The sequence below is a fragment of the Platalea leucorodia genome, assembly GCF_965183815.1.
Source record: "Platalea leucorodia genome assembly, chromosome: 12".
NCBI classification, from domain to species: Eukaryota; Metazoa; Chordata; class Aves; order Pelecaniformes; family Threskiornithidae; genus Platalea; species Platalea leucorodia.
In genome coordinates this window covers 2,445,448-2,465,018 of record NC_138834.1, presented here as the reverse complement: position 1 = coordinate 2,465,018, position 19,571 = coordinate 2,445,448, and the positions used below count along the sequence as shown (strand labels likewise).

General features: G+C 48.0%; 1 protein-coding gene across 17 annotated transcripts in view; it reads left to right on the top strand.

The window, feature by feature from the left end:
- Nucleotides 1–3,447: 3,447 nt before the first annotated feature.
- The window catches only part of FBRSL1 (fibrosin like 1), a gene marked incomplete at its 5' end in the record, with an annotated part of 551,881 nt that continues 535,757 nt past the window's right edge, over nucleotides 3,448–19,571 (top strand). For all 17 annotated transcript variants that reach the window (XM_082325239.1, XM_082325250.1, XM_082325246.1 and 14 more), the window contains one exon: nucleotides 3,448–3,741. In XM_082325239.1, coding sequence (XP_082181365.1) covers nucleotides 3,448–3,741 — 294 coding nt within the window. The remainder of the gene's footprint in view (nucleotides 3,742–19,571) is intronic.

The following is a 19,571-nucleotide window of genomic DNA, read 5'->3' as shown; positions in this document are numbered from 1 at the left end:
CAGAAGGCACCTTCGGTTTACGTTCACAGTGACATTAAACTCCTGTACATAAACACGTAAGCGGGACGAGAATCTTGATGACCCTGCTGACAGGAAATAAAGAAAGGAACTTTACAGGCAATTTCCACCGTCCTTGTTGGTCAGCAAATTTGGAAGTGAATGAAAAAAAAGAGAACTAGAAATGCATATTAATGATGGAGGACCTAAAGCACAACGGGTCTGAAATGACTGCTACCAAGAAAAACTGTTATAAATTCCCCAGTTTATCTTTTTTAATGGCTTACCCTTATGATGTACTTATAAGTAATATAAAAATTACCTTGTAAATTAAAGGACAGGCTCACAAATGTAAAAACAGCTTATTGAACTCGGGGTAAATGCTCTTTTCTAGAAAGTGATTCTTAAAATATTGGTAAAGCAAATACAGTTGTTAAGCTCAATCCATTGTTTAACTGGGTGTATCTAAACTCCAGACCTTTCATTAGCAACCATCCCCTGGATGGTAGCTTTAAAATACCGTACATCTAAAAAATGATAGTACTGTCCCTTCAAGAAACAGGAGGAGAGAAACCAGCCCATCGGAAATCCCCAGTCCAGCAAAACCCACGGCAGGTAACTGTCTGACTCCCCACTAGCCTGTAATTACCCAAGGAAGCGGCTAGACTTAGCTATCTTCCTCGTTTAATTGGCAGGCAAAAGATTATAGGATTTTATTAGGACACAAATGACACCGATACAAGTGTGACTGAGGCATGCAATGCATGGATGACTACTTGCATTAAGAGGCTTTGTACTACACACGGGATTTCTACCTTTGGTTTTAAATTGCTTAAATTTAAATGACGTTTCTATGCTCCATTTTAAAAGGGTGATGTTTATTTTAGCTCTTTTTTAAGAAAGGTAGGGGAAAGCTGTTGTCAGACACCAGAAACCCTTCTGAAAGCGCCCGTTGGGGCCAGGTGGAAGGAGGCTAATTTTCAACCGCTCCGTTATTAGATCAGGAATATGAGAAAACCGAGGGAAGGCGGGCATTGCAGTCCCCACGTCAAAGCCTTTGGAGGGGTGCGTTAGACACCCAGCTGCCAGCCCGCCGCTGCTGGGGGCACCGGCCTGAGGAGGCCACCGCCACCCCTGGCAATGACTGAACGGGAGCCTGAGTGGGAGCAGGTGGCAGGAGACTCTTTTGGCTTCCCTTACTTCCACGGCTCCCGCTAACACTGGGTCTCCTTCATGGATTTTTTTCCCCTGCTTATTTATGAAGCTCGGTGGACTTCTTTAGGTTTTATTTCACAACTTCCTTTTAACTTCTCTCACATTGAGAACTGGAGGCTACCCCCCGGGGAAGGCGAAAGCAGCCAAAGATGTAAGGAATGGAGCCAAGTCAGTCAAATGGAGCAAAGCCAGCCACACACAAGGAAGGGAGTACCCAGGAGCGATGGTAACGTGCGGTAATATCTGACTGTGTGCAATAAAAGATGATAACAGGAGGATTAAGTCCTGCTACCATTGCGATACGTGGGAGAGCCGGTGCTCTGTGCTGGGGCCCTGATCCAGGCACACCTCCCTCGGCGCTGGCCCTGGGGCGCACACAGCTGCTCGGTGGGCCACCAGGCTGGTCCCCTTTCAGGGAAGTGCCCAGGGACCAAGCCCTGGCCGAGGCGATGCTGAAGAGAGGAGATGGCCTGAAACAGCAGGGAAGCAAGAGGGGAACGGCAGCCTCCTCCTGCGTTGCAGAGCCCGAATGAAACCTCCGTGGGATGGATGGATGGATGGATGGATGGATGGGGAGCAGGGGGCAACGAACAGGAAGGGCCTCCACCTCCATGGCCCTGGCCTTCACCCTCGGCCCCCTTGTGTCTGTCTCCCACCTACAGCTCTGGCTGCCCGGCCCCTCTGCACCTCATCACCACCTTGTCCTTGTCCCCTGACCCGTCCCTTGACCCGCAGATAGTTCCCTGGCTTCTCCCTCAGCTCCTCCCACGGCGTCCCTCGGGTTGTCCTCAATGCCCGACACCCCTCAGCCTGTCCCTCCGCTCGTCCCTTACCCCTCAGGTCGTCCCTCGCTCATCCTTTGACCCCCAACCCATCCCGCGGCCCGTCCCTAGTCCCACCGCTCATCCCCAGGCGGTCCCTCGTCCCCCGCTCGCCCCCCGTCCCCTCCGCTCGCCCCCGGCCAGGCCCCCTCGCGCCTCTGCCGGCGGTGCCCCCCCGCCATTTCCGCGGGCTCAGCCGGCCCCGTGAGGCGAGAGCGGGGCAGGGGCGCCCCGGGCCGCGGCGGGGAGGAGGCGCGGGAGCCGGGCCGGGGGGGGGAAACTTTTCCCGGCGACGGGGGCGAGGGCGGGCCGCGGCGGCCCCTCCGCTCGCCGCTGAGGCGAGGCGAGGCGAGGCGGCGGCGGGGCGGGAAGGAGGAGGAGGAGGAAGGGGGGGGGCCGGGGGCACGGCCGGGCCTGCGCCGGGGAATGACGCGCAGCTGGCAGCCCTGCTCATGCGCGGCCGGCCGGGCGGTGCTAGCGCCGCGTCCCAGCTCGGGGAGAATGGGGCGGCATCCGGGCAGCGCCGACTGAGCGGCTTCTGGGGGCCGGGGCTGCGCCGCGCCGCGGGCGGCCGGGCTGGGGCGGGCGGGCGAGCGCCATCCGGCAGCGGGCGGCGGCGGCGGGGGCGCCGCGCCGCGCCGGCGGGGGGCTGCGAGCCGCCGGCGGCGCCCGGCGAGGAGGGGTCGGCGGCGGCGGCGGCGGCGGGCGGCGGCGGGCGGCGGCGGGGGCTGCCCAGGGATTGTCTCGCTCGCTCCGCGGCAAGAAAGTTGGGCGGCGAGCGCGGCGGCGGCGGCGGCCCCCCCCGCCGCGGTGCGCGGCGGCCGGAGCGGGGCCCCGGAGCGGCGCCGGCCCCGGGGAGGGGGCGCCGCGCCTGGATTATCCCGAGCTGGGTCGAGCCTCCTGGATCTGCCTCTCTCTTCCGCGCCGAGTGAATCCGAGGTGTCCTCGTCCTGATCCAGATAGATCCCCCCCCCCCTCTTTTTTTTTTCCTCCCCTCCTCTTCCCGTCGCTGCTTTTTTTGGGGGGTGGGGGGGGCGGGGGGTGGAAATTTGTCAAGGTCATTCCGTGGATTTAATATTTTTTGTGTGTGTGTGCCGCTCGCCCCACCGCCACCGCCACCCAGCCTTGCTCTGTGGATTATCATCGCCCTGGATCCGAGGGTCTGAACAGCAGGATTTTTGTTGTTGTTGTTGTTGATTTTTTTTTTTTGTAATTATTATTATTATTTTTTTAAGGGCTCCGGGGTTTGGAGAGGGGAAGCGGTGAGTTGGAGGGGGGCGACTTTTCTCTCCCCCCGCGCCCCCCCCGCCCCCACCCCCCCCCCCCCGCGCCCGGCCTTCTCCTTTTTTTTTTTTTAATTATTTTTATTATTATTATTATTTTTAAATTTTTTTGATTTGCTTCTTCTTCGGCAATGGATGGGAAAATCCGGCAGAGCCGGAGGTCGAGGTCGCAGCGGGACCGCGTGCGGCGGCGGGAGGCGGCGGCCCGCGACCCGCGGAACCAGAGCCCCTCCTCGGGCTCGGAGAAGGAGCCGAGCCCCGGCAAGGAGAACGGCGGCCAGAACTGCACCGCCCCGCGGGGCCCGCCGCCCGCCGCCCGCGCCGCCCGGCCCCCGCGCCGCCGCCGCCGCGAGTCCAGCTCCCAGGAAGAGGACCTGATCGATGGCTTCGCCATAGCCAGCTTCAACACCCTGGAAGCCCTGGAGGTAAGAGCGGAGGGGGCCGGGGGGGCTCTGCCCGCCTGCGGAGCGGGGGGTGGGGAAACGGACGGAAAAAGGAAAAAAGAAAAAAAAAAAAAAAAATTGAAAAAGGAAGCGCGGCGCTTTCAGGCTGCTGAATTTTGCAAATAGCAATTAATGTGCATTAATCCTGGTGTCAGCCCGGAGGGAGCTCGGCGCTGCGGTCGGGAGGGTGGCGAGCCGGCCCGGGTGCTCGCAGCCCCGCTGGCAACTTGCTGCACCCCTTCCCCAGCCCCCCCCTTACCCCCTCCGGCTCCGGCTGGTGTTAACTATCACTTAGGGCAAGTCAGATGTTTGTTTGGGGTTTTAATTGGCTGGCGGAGGGCTGCAGAATATTCCTGGCGTGTTGGGATGGTCCGGTATTGTTGTGAATGGTGGAGCTTCCCCCGCCCGCCCCCCGCCCTCCTTCCTCCCCCCCCCGGCTCGTGGAGTTTGTGTTTGCATTGCCAAAATGTTACTTTATCTGTCTCCGGAGATTGTTAGCAAATGGCTAGTGTTTGACATTTTGTGGAAAAGAGATGTTTAAATGGATAATAATCCCTTGGTTGTAATTCCCATTTTTGAAGTAATTGAACAAATTCTTCATCTCTTGTTGACTGTACATATTTTTCTGGTGTTAATAGGCTGGCAAAAAATATTGCTTGTCTAACTTATTACAAACAATATTTGCTGAGCAAATACCGCCTGCCTTGTCTGAGCTAAGTTAAGCAGAGCAGGAAATTTAATATTTTCAGAGGGGCATTGACAAACTAAGACTTTGGCTTTTGATTTTTGTTTTGTTTGTGCGTGAGGGGAAGAAGTGAGTTGTCGAGAGAAAGCACCTAACGAGTCGCTTGAGGGGCGTAATAACTTGAATTCCCAGTAAATATGAGCAATCTGGGTGCCTTCGCCCGCTTTCTTTGACACACCGTGGTCAAAACGTGGGCAAAGTTTTGGGTGCTCTGCCCACTTCAGGTTTCCTGTCACTTGTGTGTCTATTAACGCGCCTTGCAGTGGCAAAGGGTTCTGTGCAGGCTCATGAATAATCTCAGATTTGCCCTGGGATCTCTAACGTCGTTGGCTCAGACTTTGAGGTCCCATTTTGTTGGTGGGCTTCGCTTCTCCCCAGCCCACCCCTCCTGCCCCGCGGGCCTCGGGGCTCTGGTGGCATCGTGGCTATCGGGAGGTTTTTTGCTCATAGAACCAACTTCTCAAAGTCCCGGCGATGGTCCCTGCGCTCCCACGGAGGCGTCAGCGGTGGCCTTGGCCATCTACCCTGGCATCAGGGCGACGAAACCTTTGCTTGGGGAGCCTGGGCTTCTGCTCAGGAGGGACGTTTAGCCCAGCAGTCTCTGCGCAGCGCTAGGTGTGCAGGTACCGGAGCGGGCAGAGGATTTGTGTTGGCTTGGCGATGGCTATTCTTTGGCCTTTTGTGGCATCGTTTGTGGGATGCTGTCCTAACAGGAAAGCCAGCTACTTTGTCTATGCAGAACTGATAACGAGCGAGCGATCCGATTTCGTGTGCCTCTAAAACAAGCCATAGACCTGTCTGTATCTTCTTTTTTTTTCTTGGGCATGCTCTTAGTCAAATATGCATCAGCAGATAGGTCCAATTAAACCCCTGAGTCTCTACTGAGCTGTCAGTGAAGAAAGTAAAATTCATCTTCCTGCAGAAATTTTCTACCATGATGAGCACATTATCAGGAAATAGAATTCAAATGATAGTGCAGTCCCTCCGGGGCTGGCGGGTAAAACTCCGGGCTTTTCAAATGGGATAAGCCTTGTTATCAAATCAACCAAACCATAACCTTGATAATAGGGTGCACGAGGATGGAAGGTGACCTTAAACTTCTGCCACCCCAAAGTACATCTGTCTGTGGAAGCACTTCTGTTTTTTCTTTTTTTTTTAAAAAAAAAAAAAAAAAAAGAAAAAAAATTATATACAGGTCTTTACAAAACTGTCCCCTTTCAAACTCTTCCAAGACACTTCAGTACCGCCTGAAATTAATTGCTTCCTACTGTATTTACCAGCACATGAAAGAATGTGTGCACCTCAGCATCTCGGATGGTGGTTGGCACCTCGGAGGGAACAGCGTGAGCAGAATCCGCCTGTTCCTTTCAGGTGCTGGACCAGGAGGTATGTTGTGTTCGAGGTTCTCGGAGAGCCCTAATGATCGTGTGCGTTTCGTAAATCCCAGTAACACTAAAAAGGAAAAAATACTCTGCGTTGTGTGGATTTTTCCATGCGGCGCTGCCTTCGACCATGGGTGATGTCTGGCAGATTTGATGCAGCAGCAAGGGAAGGGGATTATTAAGGCAAAACTACTTTAAAGCGACATATGCCCACGTAAACGGCTGAAACGGCAAGGTCATTTTGCGTGGCGTGGAGCTGTGTTCTCCAGTGAACTGCACTGCAACAGGTGGTTTTCTTCTGCTTTGGAGGAGGTTTGCCTTTCAGTGCGTATTTGTTTTTTAAGAGTACTTAAAATCTGCTGTGATGATATTTTGAAAATAATAATTGAAACCTTCCATGTTCATGAGGGAGGAGAAAGAATGAAAGTCAGTATGCAGCTTAGAAACAATACCGAGCTAAGAAAGTCTGTTTTGTTTAATTTCTAATCCTAAAAGGAGCTTTTGTTGCAGATGTGGTAGTTTGTTGTGATCCTTTCTTGTGTTCTTCTTCGAGCTTGGTTTGTCACTTGATGTTACAGTGGGCTGTGATTACGTTTAATAGGCTAACTAAGCTTTGGGCTTCCCCCTGGAAATTAAATTTCTCAATGGTTAGGCAGAACTCAATGGTAGAAACGTTTGGGGGAGGTAAGGCGGGTTTTTGTTTGTTTTTTCTTTTTATCTCAAAATATTGTGAATTCCCCTTCCTCACTGAAGAAAATTCTCACCACCGCTGTTCCTGTAAATAGAGTGCTTTATAGAATAAATATATGTATTCTTCCTTCATGTTGACCTGGGGGCATGAGCAGTTCAGGTTGATACTGAGGGACGGCTTTATGATCTCTCCTTTAGCTCTTTGGTGTGAATTTTAAGCATTCTGGATTTTGACTTCTGTGGCAATGTTTCCTTTGGCAGTTGTCATCTGAAAATACTGCGTCTCGTTTCCTTGATACTTACTTGTGACTTGACTTACGGATCCCCTATCCTACCGTCTTTCACGTAGGCAGAGTTGATTATATATATATATTTTTTTAAATTAAGGAAAAAAGAAAAGCCCACAGACAAACCAGCAGCAGCCTCTTTCTGTACCTAAGAAGTTAAAACTTCCCCTTTGCCTTCCTTCCCCTGAAGCTTCTTGTATAAATCCGGCTCCAACTTGGGTTACATGAAGCTGATGCGTGTGTAGTGGTGTTTTGGTTTTTTAATACCCAGCCACCAAACATTAGTTTGGAGTTAACAACCTGGAAACGTAGCTTGCCCTGACCTGCTGGCTTGAGGTGGTCAGCGAGACGGGCGGCTACTGGAAAGCCGTCCGATGACGGTGCTGCCCAGGAGATGGTTCCCGTGCCGGGGGTCAGAAAAGCTGGCGGGCTGAGAAACGGGGGATTTCTCGCCGCCTTCTGAAATGAATGGTATGTATGTGAGCATGTGTGTATATTCATTACGTTCAGACGAAGCTGCTAATTATTCTTGAAGGTGATTGGTGAATCAGAGCGAGAGAATCTAAATGAGTGAGTCGGTAGTTGAGGGCTCTCTCTGATCATAGCTGTTCCTTTCAAGTATGAAAAACAGCGCTAAAAGGGAACTTCATCAGAATGTTAATGAATGCGATCTTTGAGAGCAATTGTTCTCCCAAAGTAGTTGTAAAGACAAGGGGTTGTGTTTTCTTTTTGGCTGCTGTTTATCATTTTTACAGATTCCAGCAAAGCTTTGGAACGCTGTGTGGAAATTTTAACTTTCCTGGTGTGCGTGTGCGCATATGGGGTTTTTAAGAATGTTTAACCTATTTATAGAACCTTGCGGAGAATCCGCTCGCAAATGTGCATGCAGAAGTAGATCCCCGAGCTGGAAAGAGGCAGACCTTGACGTTGTGCGCGTTGTGCTGAAGTGGCGACGCTCCCCTTACCAGCCGAGCTGGGGCCCAGCTGCATCTGGTCGCAGACCCTAAGGAGATTAACGCTTTGCCCACTCTTACTTTTGTTTGTATCCAGAGGTCTGGCGGTGCTAAATCTCAGTCCCTCCTCTGCTGTTTGCACTTGAGTGTAGCAGAGTTTAGAAAGCGTAATGGTGATAGTAGACTTCTGGACAGAATCCATAAGTTCTTCAGCTTTTATCTTGATAAGGCTGTTTTCACATGTGTGTTGTACACTGTGCTGTTACTGTTGCTCTGATCTCTCATTGATAAGAAAACCAGTGTATTTAACTGCAGCTTCCTGTTCCAAAGGTTTTGTGCTAGTTCCACTGACCTAGCTATGTAACTTCTCATTTATCATCACATCTCTGTATATGTGCTTTGCAGCTTCGTTTTTTCCATAGTTAGTCCTACGTTTTAAAACAAGTTGCTAGATTTTTAAGTGTTTATCCCTTCTACTTAAGTGTCAAGTGATGGTGTATCAAGTTAGCGTTTCTGATGGCCGGTTATTCCTTAAAAAAAGTGCTTTTAACCTCAGCAAAACTAATGATTTTCTGGATGGTGCTCTAAATGCCTTTTGGTTTTTCCGAAGGCTTGTTGGTCTCCATTGATTTGTTCTTCTAGCTGTTGATTTTTTGCATCTTGTCTGAAGCTGGTACTTAAGGTATTTTTGTTGTTGTTAAGGAATAAGAGGTGGTTAATGCAGAGCTAAAACAGAGGGGCGAGCTCTGGAAAGCCTGAAGTATCTGCTCAGTCGGGCCAGGAACCAAGGGGAGCTAGGCTCCCTGCAAACTGCGGTCGAGTGGCAGGCAGTGATGAGGAAGGATCCAGCTCTTTTGCTGGAGCTGGAGTTCTTCACCTCATCGGTAAAACCTGCTGGGATCGAGGGGCGTATTGCGCACGGGAGAGCGAGCTGCGCAAGGGGAGCGACTGCGTGCGTGGCCCGGGCAGCCGCCGGCCGAGACGATGCCTGCAGCCTCGCTCGGGGCACCGTCAGTGCTTTTAACACCGCTGCGATGGCATCGGAGGAAGAATGCGGCTTCCTTACCTGAGGCTTGGCTGTGAAAATCCCAGGGGAGTTCAGGGGTCGCCCTCCTCCCTACCTGAGGTCCTGTTTTTAGTTCAAGCTGCAGTTGACCCTGTCTGTCTGGGTTTTTTGAAAGACCTCTTAATAGCTTACCAGTTTTTCCAAAATAGTTTCCTGTAGCATAACTGCTCAGCCTTTCCTCAGCAGTCTGAAACCTGGGCTAAAACATGAGAGGAAGCTTGCTGAAATGTCAAGTGGACCAACCACCACAGAGAAAGTCAGAAGATAAATTTTAATTAATTAAAAAAATTTGAATATATTATATGTAAGAAATGCAAGGTACTCGGTATTGCATAGCTAAGGTTTTTTTTTTTTTTTTTATATAAGGGATATAATAAAATCAGTGTTCCACATCATCCAAATAATAGATGATACGGGATCCAAATTACTGTTTGCTTGCAGTAGTGCATTTGACTTCTTGTCTAGTAAGTACTGAAAACTTTACTGTCCTCTCAGTATGCTAACGAGATGCACTTTTAACCATTTATCTCGATTATTTCACAGAACCAGACTGACTATCACAATGTTACTTTCTGGGAAAATAACAGTGAACAAGAGAGGCCGGCAGGGTGAGATCAGCCTGGCGTATTTCACTTTGTTACTGTGATAGATGCCTGCTTCCTCTGCAGAAGGGCTGATGTATCGCACAACTGTACCTCTTTAAAAATTCATATAGGTACAGAGATACAATACCCGGGCTGGAGACAGTTACACCGATATAAAGGGGTTTGGGTGTGGTTTTTCTCCTCTTGGTATCCTCCTGTTCTCCTGCTTTCTGTTTCTTGGTGTGAGGTGTTGAATTCTCCAGGCAGGGCCACTGCAGGCTGCTCCCCCTGCATGGGGCTTAACGAGACCCGGTGGGCTTTGCGTGCGTACGGATCCTAAACCACGCGTGCGCCTTGGCTGGGGAAGGCGCTGCCCGGAGGTGGGCATTGCTTCAGCTTCTGTGGCGGCTGGTCTTCGTCCCCGTGACACAAGTCGTGGGGAGCATCGTGTAGTTGGTCTGCGGTGCTGCAGCAAGTACTTGAGAGCGAACGCTATCAGCAAAACTGAAACAGTGTCCTGCTTGATGCAATAGTTTTTTAAAAATAAAGATTTGAAATACAGTATGGAGGACGTGCATCTTGGTATCAGTTGTATGTGAACATCCAGCTGTAAGTGAGAACAATTTCCAATTCACTGCACTTTAATGCCTCCAGTTTATCACGGTAAAGGTATAAAAGAGTTTTATGTAGGTGAAGTGGCTCTTGCTGTTTAAATACCTTCTGGCTCAGCTGTGTTCAGCACAACGGGGGCTGTGACCGCTCCAGCCGTGCTCCTCGCATAGAGAAGAGAGTTGGAGCACTATTTTACCAGTCCTGTTCCATCTCCTTGAAAAATAGTCTCTTTTCCAAAACTAATGAACTATTAAGAATACTGTTCAGATGCTGAAAGGAGAATCAGTCTTTATGTTATTAATCCACAATGTCTAAAATGGAGGAGAGGGTTAAAGAGCTCCCGAGCCACCTAGGCAAAACACGACCTGCATTTGGTTGTCAGTCCAGTTCCTCTGGTGCGAGGGATTGTGAAAGCTGGGCAGGTACGAACTGCACTGGCTGCAGGGCTCTCCCACCCTGTGCCCAGCCAGGCCAGCAGATGTGTCGAGCCCTAATGACAGGTGAATAGATGCATGTTGATTTTTTTTTTTTTCCTAGCTTAATTATTTTGCACTGAGTGACTGGATCCGATGTTCAGAAATACCTGGTGAAAAGGAGCGCAGGGACAGCTATGTACATAGTGCTTGCATGATCCAAGATGAATGGAGAGCGTTTCCTTTGTAGCTCTGTCTTGCTTCCAGCCAAAAAGGGACTAAACTTGAACAAAAGTTGCGTCTGCAAGGTCAGTGGTTGGCATGGATAAGGGGATTGAAGGGATCAAAATGATTTCCCTGCACTGCTGGCTGCAAAACATGGGCTTATGGCACCATTCCTGTCTCTCCCTTTGTGCTCAGAGCAAAGCTTTTTTAATCTTGTGCTGGCTATGTATAGTTGTGCCACACAGACGTGGCAATTTGAAGTCAAATGTTCTATTTTGGGGACTGCTGGGCACTGTCAGCAGGGCAGGGGAGCTGCGCTTGGGCTCCTCTCCTCTGTCCAAAGCCTGCCTTGCTCTCTTCTAAACAGATTGCGATAGAGAGGCATTCGGGGGGGGGGGGGGGGGGGGGGGGAATATATATATATATATATATATATATATATATATATATATATATATATATGGTGCACTTGTACCTGTAGTCTAAACGTGAAGTTTATAGTGTTTGCAGTTGGATATCATCACATTATCTTCCTGTCCAACAGATGTTCTTTCTAGCTCTGTAAAAATATGACTGTAATTGTTTGGTGGTTTTTTTTTTTCCAATTTTAAATATAGATTGATTTACTCTGATGCTAGCGTATCCCTGATCTAGCCTGTACTTAGTGAGGAGATGCTTAGGTTAGGAGGAAGCGTGCAGCCCAAGTTGGGAAATGATAATTTGGGGCTGCTGGCTATTCAGCGGGCTGTGGCGTGCTGACGGACACCAAGGTCACTACTTTAACCCCTCCTGTGAGTTAGTGAGGCCGTAGTTTCTTTCCTGGTAGCTCTTATTTGTACAGAGGAGCTAAAACCCCAAAGAATTTTAAGGGAAGGAATGCCTCGAACCTTACAATGACATCAAGTGCATCAGCTAGTAAATGTATTATTGCCGTTGATTTTTTTGGTGGCTCATAAATGTCTCTTGCGCTGCTGTCAAAGAGGATCTGCAGCCTCTTTATTCCACTTAGCCTGAGCGCATACTTGCACTCAGGAGGAGCGAGACTCAAGATAGTATGCAGCTAAGAGATGTTTATGGCATCAGTCAAACTTGGTATAAAATAATTATGGTGTTTTGACAGCTTGTTAATAACTTGCAACCATTGGAAGAAATGGAATTACGGCGTTCTTGGTCCTTGATGGAACCTTGGCATTTCTTTCAGATTGTAAAATTAAAGAAAAAATGTGAAAGCCATTAAAATACTTGGACGTGGTGCCTGGGAAAAATGATGGGCCGCTTAATTGAAAAAACGCTTCATTCCGGTTGAGGTTCATTGCAGTTCAGTTCTGCCCGCTTCCCTGTATCCGTAATGGAGAAGGAAGCGGGCTGATGCCCCCAAAATCTGTCTGGGAGAGGGTTCTGGGTGTCACTCGGTTCTTCATCTCATCTGTGAATGGAGTGGAAGGAAATCCTAGTGAGCATTAGACATGAGAGAAAAGTCTTGTCACCTGTAATGACTAAAATCCCCTGAAGTGTTGCCAGCGTGTACTTTAGGAATCATATAATTATATGATTATTGAAAGAGACATAAAAGACCTCATGGCAAAAACCTTAGAAAGGGGGAGGGAGGGAATCTGTATGCAAATGAAGATACACAGAATTTGCTGTCTCTCTTTTTTTTTTTTTTTCCCCTAGTTATTTTTCAGTCCAAAGCTCAGTAATTGCTTTTATGGGGATTACTTAATGAAACTGGGGCATGCAAAGGAGGGAGAAATTGTTTATGCCGCGTCACAGGGCTGGCTTGCAATCCTATGGAGTTGGAGTAAAAATGGATTTCTAAAAGTAAAACTGCAAAGTGGGTTTTCTGCTAACAGAAAATAGCTATTTGTTGTAATGTTATCCTACAATAAAAGTGTTTTGTGGTCTGGCGGTTAGCAGAGGGGTCCGGAAGTCGAGATAACGGGGTTTTCTTTCTGACGCCGCCACAAGTTTCCTCTCTGAGCTCCGGGCAAGTCCTTTCATCGCTGCCTGCGTCACCTCGGTCGCCAGTGCCATTGCTTGGGTACCCGATGGGAGGCTTGGACTGGCCGCTCGGGGAAGCCGGTGTCACCCCTCCAACTCGAGGGGACCAGGTCTTGTCTGTTCTGTGTAGTTTGAAATGCATGCTGTGTTTGTGCAGGAGATGATGGGAGAGCCTCGGATGAAAGAGCTGCTCGTGCTATCAGTGCTTGGGAGCCATGGCAGTATTCCCCATTTTGCTGTGTTACGGGGTGGGGATGTGCTTCTCCATGGTCAGATGCTCCCAGGGACGGGTTTTGCGTGGGTGCAAGCATGGCGCGTAGCGACGCTGCTCGCAGCAGCATGCTGGGTGTCATAACTGGGAGCAAGCGTGTGCATCGGTGTCTTCTGGCCTCGTTTGTCGCTTCAGTAGCTTGCAGCCAAAGTCGAGATCTTCCTTTGTGAACTGCTGGTGAAATGCTTCTCCTCTGCCCCACCTCAGGTTCATGTGTGATAAGTGTCTTTGACGTGGGATGTACTGACCAGTGCGGTGCCCTGCTGAGCATGTTACGCTCTGGGTACCGCTGCAAGTGTAAATTTGGTATGAGATTTTCCCAAGCTTTAGTTCTCTATCTCCTCTTAGAGTTAAAATATAGGCCTTGACTTAGGGCTTCTTAAGTTTTCCTAGGCTTCATCAGCCCTTACTGATGCTCGGGATTTATAATCTTGCTTCTCATAGAAGCACTCGTTCATGCATTTAGTAGGAAACTCTCCTGATGCAGAACAGACCCTTATCTCAAGAGAAGTTTTGTTGCAAGATAGGCAAAAGCCTCCTTCCTTTTTTCTCAGACTTAACTGAAGCATTTGGTGCATTAAAAAAAAAAACAACAAAAAACAAAAAAACACCTGCCATGCTGCTGTTAGTGTTGAGTGACTGAATATTTTGCAAGATCTCTCCAGGAAAAAAGAATACCGTTTAGTCTGGTATTCTAGTTTGAAGTTAAATAGTACCAAGTTGTGATACAAGTTTGCTAATGTGATTTTTAGCTGAAAATGACAATGGTTTTCCAACCAGATGGATTCTATAACTCGCCTGCTATCAGCTCATCCATCAAACTCCGCAGATGTCTGTACGTTCATTATAATGTGCACATGGTAATTTTGGTGATTACGTCAAACAAACCGATAACCCTGTTCAAGCCCTATTAGCGCTCTCCGGGCAGCCCTCCCCAGGTATGTGCCTTGCGGTGAGGGGAGAGGGTGGGGGTTTTGTTTGCAGGCTGGCCCTGCAGATACTGGATGGGAGTTTGGAATTGAGCTACTTTCTCGGATCCTTTCCATTGCTATGGAGATGGCTGCATCTGCGGGGTCAACGTAACTTGTGTGGAGAGAACCATTTTAAGACGACTTTGATACAGGCACTGATGTTTCCGGTGCTGTTTGTATCGGGAAGAGGGTTAATGAAACAGAAATGAGAGCCTCTGGGCTGCACATGGTCTGTAACTTGATTTCATACAGCTCATGACTTTTCTTCCACATCGTTGGCTGACACTAAGTCACATAGGGCATCTGACTTAGAAATTAAAATTTTGTCTGCATTTAGGCAAAAGTGCTTGCGGGGCTCGATCAGAAGAAGGTTCCCATGCTCGTTATGAAGTAATCTGTGCAAGTTTTAGGCTTTATGCAAGAAAAGGTGGTCTTTTTAGCAGCTGTTGAATAGGAGGTTGTCTAGAGCCTGGTGTTGACATCAAACCCGATTGCCTCAGTTAGAAGATGAGCTTGTGCTTTGGCAGGTGTAGGACATGCCATTTCCAAAGCAGAGGTTATGAACTGCTGTAAGGGGGGCCTGTGTAAACTTCTGTAAACTCCCAGGTGATACCTCAGATAAACAACTATGTGTAGTTTGTTTTCTTGATAGGTTCCCAAGAATTCTGACGATGGTCTTTTTTGAAAACCCAAACTGTTTACGCAAGCTGTTTGCAGACAGAGCATCTTTAGTTTCTTAGCTTCAGCCGTGTTGTGTCCTGAGAAATACATTAATAGGTTGTGAAGCCTCTGAGCGTATTGCCCGGTTTTCCTCCACCCAGGAGGAGCTCAGGGTTGTCATCGCTGGGCTTATGAAGTTCTTAGTCTCTAGGCATGCACTGCTCTTGTGCTGCAGCTTCGAGGCAAGCCATGCTACTGGATTTTAAGGTCTTAAAATTATTTCTCTTGATTATTGAAATCCGTTGTGCTGCTCGGGTGAAGCAGGTGTGTGTGGGTTTCCAGGGGAGGGTGTTCAAGCCTCCCTGATGGACAGGAGCGAGGGCTTTGCTGGTTTCCTGATCAGTGCTTCCTGGTCAAAATAGATCAGTGGAGTTTCTTTACCACTGCCAAAATAAATGCTGCAGACGATCCAGGGCCAGGAATGTCATCATCATCGGGTTACTGAGTTTCTGCCTGAAGGTCAGCTAGCTGTGACTGCTACTAAATAGCTGCTTGCTGATACGTTTGTGGTCTGCACTCATACGCCATGTCTGGTTGCATGTCCTCAGTGTTGTGCTTGGCATAAAGAGATGTGGCCCAAAAAGGGTGTGTTTTATGATACTTCTCTGTAACTTTGTAAGGTCAATACAACCTGTAAGGATATTAACTTGACCTCAGAAAGGACACGATGTAAATTGCTGGTGTTTATATCTGTGTTAAGTACAATGTGCTAGTCATCTAAAATCAGATTATTTGGTTTGTTTAATGGTTCATGTGTATTGCCAGAGAGGTCAGTCCTTTCTTTTTAACACTAATATAGCAGTTGGCAGATTTTACTTCCACCGCTTACTGCGGCTGCTTGGAGATGAGAGGTTTGTGTGCTGCACCAGCAAGACCAAATGGAGATGAGAGGTTTGTGTGCTGCACCAGCAAGACCAAAAGACAACTCATTTGTGCACGGCGGCGTTGGGAAGTGAGCAAGTAACGTCAAGTTACAATAAAACGGGTAAACCCAAACGCCTGTCTGAAGCTTCAGCCACCTGAGTCCAGCTTTCAGGCAGCATCAGATCCAGGCTGGATGGAAACAGGCAGCAAAAACTATCAGGAGGCTGCTGGTGGGCTGTGGGGCCGGGAGGCAGAGAGGTCCGGCGGTCCCCGCCGGCCGTGTCGCCTCGGGCTGGGTGGGCGTCTGCTCCCCCGGTGTGCCTGTCCTCGGGAAGCGTGGTGAGATGCTGTAGCGTGGGGCCTGCTGCAGCGTAGGGCAGCTGCTGCTGGTGTGTTTCCTGCAAGTAAATAAAGTTTGCCTTCATTTAGGGTATTTCTTTGTTTGATTTTTATGTAATTTTCATTTTCTGCTAATTACCAGTCAGTGAATTTTCAATGTTTCTGTGCGCTTACCTGGACAAAAAGGAGCAAGTACCGAGGAGGGAGAATAGATTTTTGTCTCAAGCGATAGATGAGTTCTTTTTGTTCTTTTACATCTCTCTCCTTTTGTGCATGTGTGTGTTAAAATTCCCACTCCCTGTTTATAAATGTTTAGCAGATGAAGTCACTAGTGTTTTTCCTACTGTTACCTTTGTGAGGTTCAGAACGTAAGCAAAATGTGATTCTTCATTCGGTCTCTGCTGAATACTGTAGGAATAATGAGTCTGTGCCTAAAGCATAAACCAGACACAAAAAGCATGCCAATAAGAATACAGACCTGGGGGAAAAAAGTACAAAGTGCAGCATATTTTACCAATTTTACTGGAGCATCCTTGTATGTGTTTTGGGATTGGGAAAGGGTTAATCATGGTGTAAGACTGGCCTTTCTGGTGGCAGGGAGCAGAATGTGAGTGCGGGGGTCTCGCTGCCCCATGGTCCAGGGGGAGAGTGGCAGCTTGCGGCAGCGCAGTTCCACCGGTGTGCTTCGGGAAGCAGGGCTGGAAGTAAAAAAGCATGGGGAAAAGAAATCAGCTGGCTTTGCATCTTCATGGGGATCAAGCCTTTTCAAAAAGAGTAAACGCTGGTGTCTTGCAATGCATTCCTGATGCTGGTGAAAGGAACAGGAACAGGCTGGAGGTTTTCCCGATAGGTTAATTGACATCCCGTTGCTTCTGCTTCCCAGGCAGCTGCCAAACTAGAAACATTCAAATGCCTTTTTTTGGGGGCTGCAGATACCTTTTAAGAAGGTCAGAATTTGGGTTGCAGCTGAATTATAAGGTAAAACCTTTGCCGTTGACGTACAGAATACTTTTTTTTTTTTTTTAGACTTTCTGGTTCTTCTAATACTACATTGTCAAGCTTTAAGACTGAATGAACTTTAAATATCATCGGTGTTTAACAGCATTTAATCTTTCTGTGTTCTATTTTGTTCAGCCTGAACAAAGAAATAGTGTTGTGTTCTCTCTAGACTATGGTCATTGAAATGGTTTGTTTCTATTTTTAAATAAAAAATGAGAATTTGGGTGCCTAGTTACTTATTGCTGCTCCTTTTAATGTTGAAAGTTCATCTTTTGCCCCCACTCTTCTTAATGTAGATTTTCTAAACAGCATCTAAAAATGTGTGTCTAAAAGACCTAATTAGTGTTGATATTTCAGTATCTGAGCTTTTTTTTTAATAGGGCACCTGGGTGTCAGCACTAAATGTGAAGAAAATTGAACCTTATGCCCAAAGTGAATGCATGTAATTTTAATTGGGGATGGGGGAAGAAACAACCTTAAAACTTCAGTCTGAATTATTTGTTGGCGTGGTGCTTGTCCTGTGTTCAGTGTGCCCCATGGAGGGAAGGGGAAAAATGGTATTTAGTTAGTGCTTGAGTAATACCGTACTTAGCTTTATAGTTTTAGAAAAATCTGCCCAGGCAAACACATCCTGGCTGGGGCGGATATCTGTTTGGTCGATATTATTTTAAGTCTGATAAAGCATTGTTCACACCTTCTTGGAATGTAATACGGGAATAAACGGGAAACCCGATCTCCTTAGCACCGCGTGTCGCACAGACAGGCCGTGCTCTGATACAGGGATTTATTTCATGCATGGTGGCCTAGACACGAAACAAATGTGTAGAAAAGGGAATTATGTAAAATTGAAAGTGACAATTATGCAAACATTCCAGTTGAGGAAGAAGTAAATTCTTCTCTTTTTCCATGTGCTCAGCTTCCGAGCTAATGAGCAGCCTGTTGGGGTTTTTGGTCTGTGTGTTTGTATCTGTCATATCTCTCTCATCTCGGCTGCTTCTTGTTTCGTTTTCTTTTTCTTTTTTTTTTTTTTTTTTTTCGGTTTGACCTTATTTTCCCTTTTGTTCCATGGAGTCATTCAGTCTTTGTACTGCGGAGTTTGTTTACCTTGCCAGAGAAAACGTTAGCACCCTTCCATTTAGGAGCCCAGGGCTGCCGTCCTCAGCCCCATGTAGCACAGCACCGCGTCCTCCTCCGTACCCGGGTACGGGAACGTGGTGACTGACAGGGTCCAAATCCCTTTATTCAAATCTTTTTTTTTTTCTTTTTTTTTTTCTTTTTTTTTTTTTAAGGGAGGGGAAGCTGGTGAGAGAAGAAACAAGCTGTGAAAATAGCTCTGTATTTAGACAGGCACCCTTTCGCAAAGCTAAACGGCTTGATCTTGCACGATGCCGGGTAATTCCCATTCCTGCAGAAATAGGGAAAGGGAGCTGGGGCTGTGACCACTTTAATCTGACATAAGTACGTGTTCTTGCTGAAGTGGATGGTCCTTTCCTGCCCTAGCTGCTTGTCCCAATTACCTCCCTTGTGCCAGCGTTAGCATTTATGCTGCCAGGAAAACTAATTCCCTGGTTCCCTGATCTGGTTTGCTGCATGGCCATGCAAATGCCCTTCTGGCGCAGGGGAGGCAGGACGCAGGGGAGGGGGGACGCGGAGCAGATGTGTATTGATTAAAGAAACCCTGCAAATATGGCCTGAGCCTTTGTGGCAGGATTATAGCTACGTGTTCTTTCTGTGTTTTAGGCCATCTTCTAAGTCGGGGGTCCACTGAAATGGCTGGTGTAAAATGGTGATGGTGCTGGAATGACTCTGGCCTGGGTTAAGCTTGTGAAGTTGTGGTGATGTGGTCATATACCGGGTAGCAGGGAGTGGCTGAGCGTAGAAGGGATTACTTAGAAAGATAAAACCTCACTTGCAATCTAATTGCTCTGAAAACCCAGTTTCTGCCTTGTTTTCTCTGATTAGTTTCAATGTGACAGGGAGAAAGAAGAGACAAGCTTTTGTTTGTGCTTGGTCGGGTGCTTGGAGTGGATGAGGTATCTAACCCCCTTGATGGCAGGAGGTTAAAAGTAGTTCAGTCTGTAAATGGCGTTTGTAGCTCAGTTCACACAAGAATTCCTTCTTTTCAGCCTTCTGTTCTTTTTTTTTTTTTTTTTTTTTCTCCTCCTATCTTTCTTTCTATACTGTATCCTGTGCATGTGTTGTATAAAGGAGAAGCCTGTGTTGGATATTAAAGCCAAGAGTAGAAGAAGCAGCTCTTCTCATCAGTGTCGTTTTCCCTGCTGTAATCCCACGGAGGGATTGAAGAAAGTGTTGGGAGGATAAGATGAGTGTTTGAGCCCGGCTAAACGCTGGCTCTGCTGCAGGAAATGGTTATAATGGAGACTGGTTGTGTGGGGAGGGTGAGAAAATTGCACGTAAATTGTGCAAATTTCTAAATAAAAAGCATTTAATTGCATTAAAAGAGGGGGAGGGACCCTCTTGCGTGCACATTGGAGACTTCAGTGAGCATAAGTAACCTCTGTGGCACAGTAGTCATTGACCTTGTCAAATCATGCCATTGGAGGTCATGTGTGGTGAAGTGGGTTGCCACAGGGGATTAGCACATCTGGGCAGAGGGTTTTTACATCTGAGCGTGCATGCCAAATCCCATCTCCAGCAGCGCATATGGATTCATCGGACAACGCAAGGAG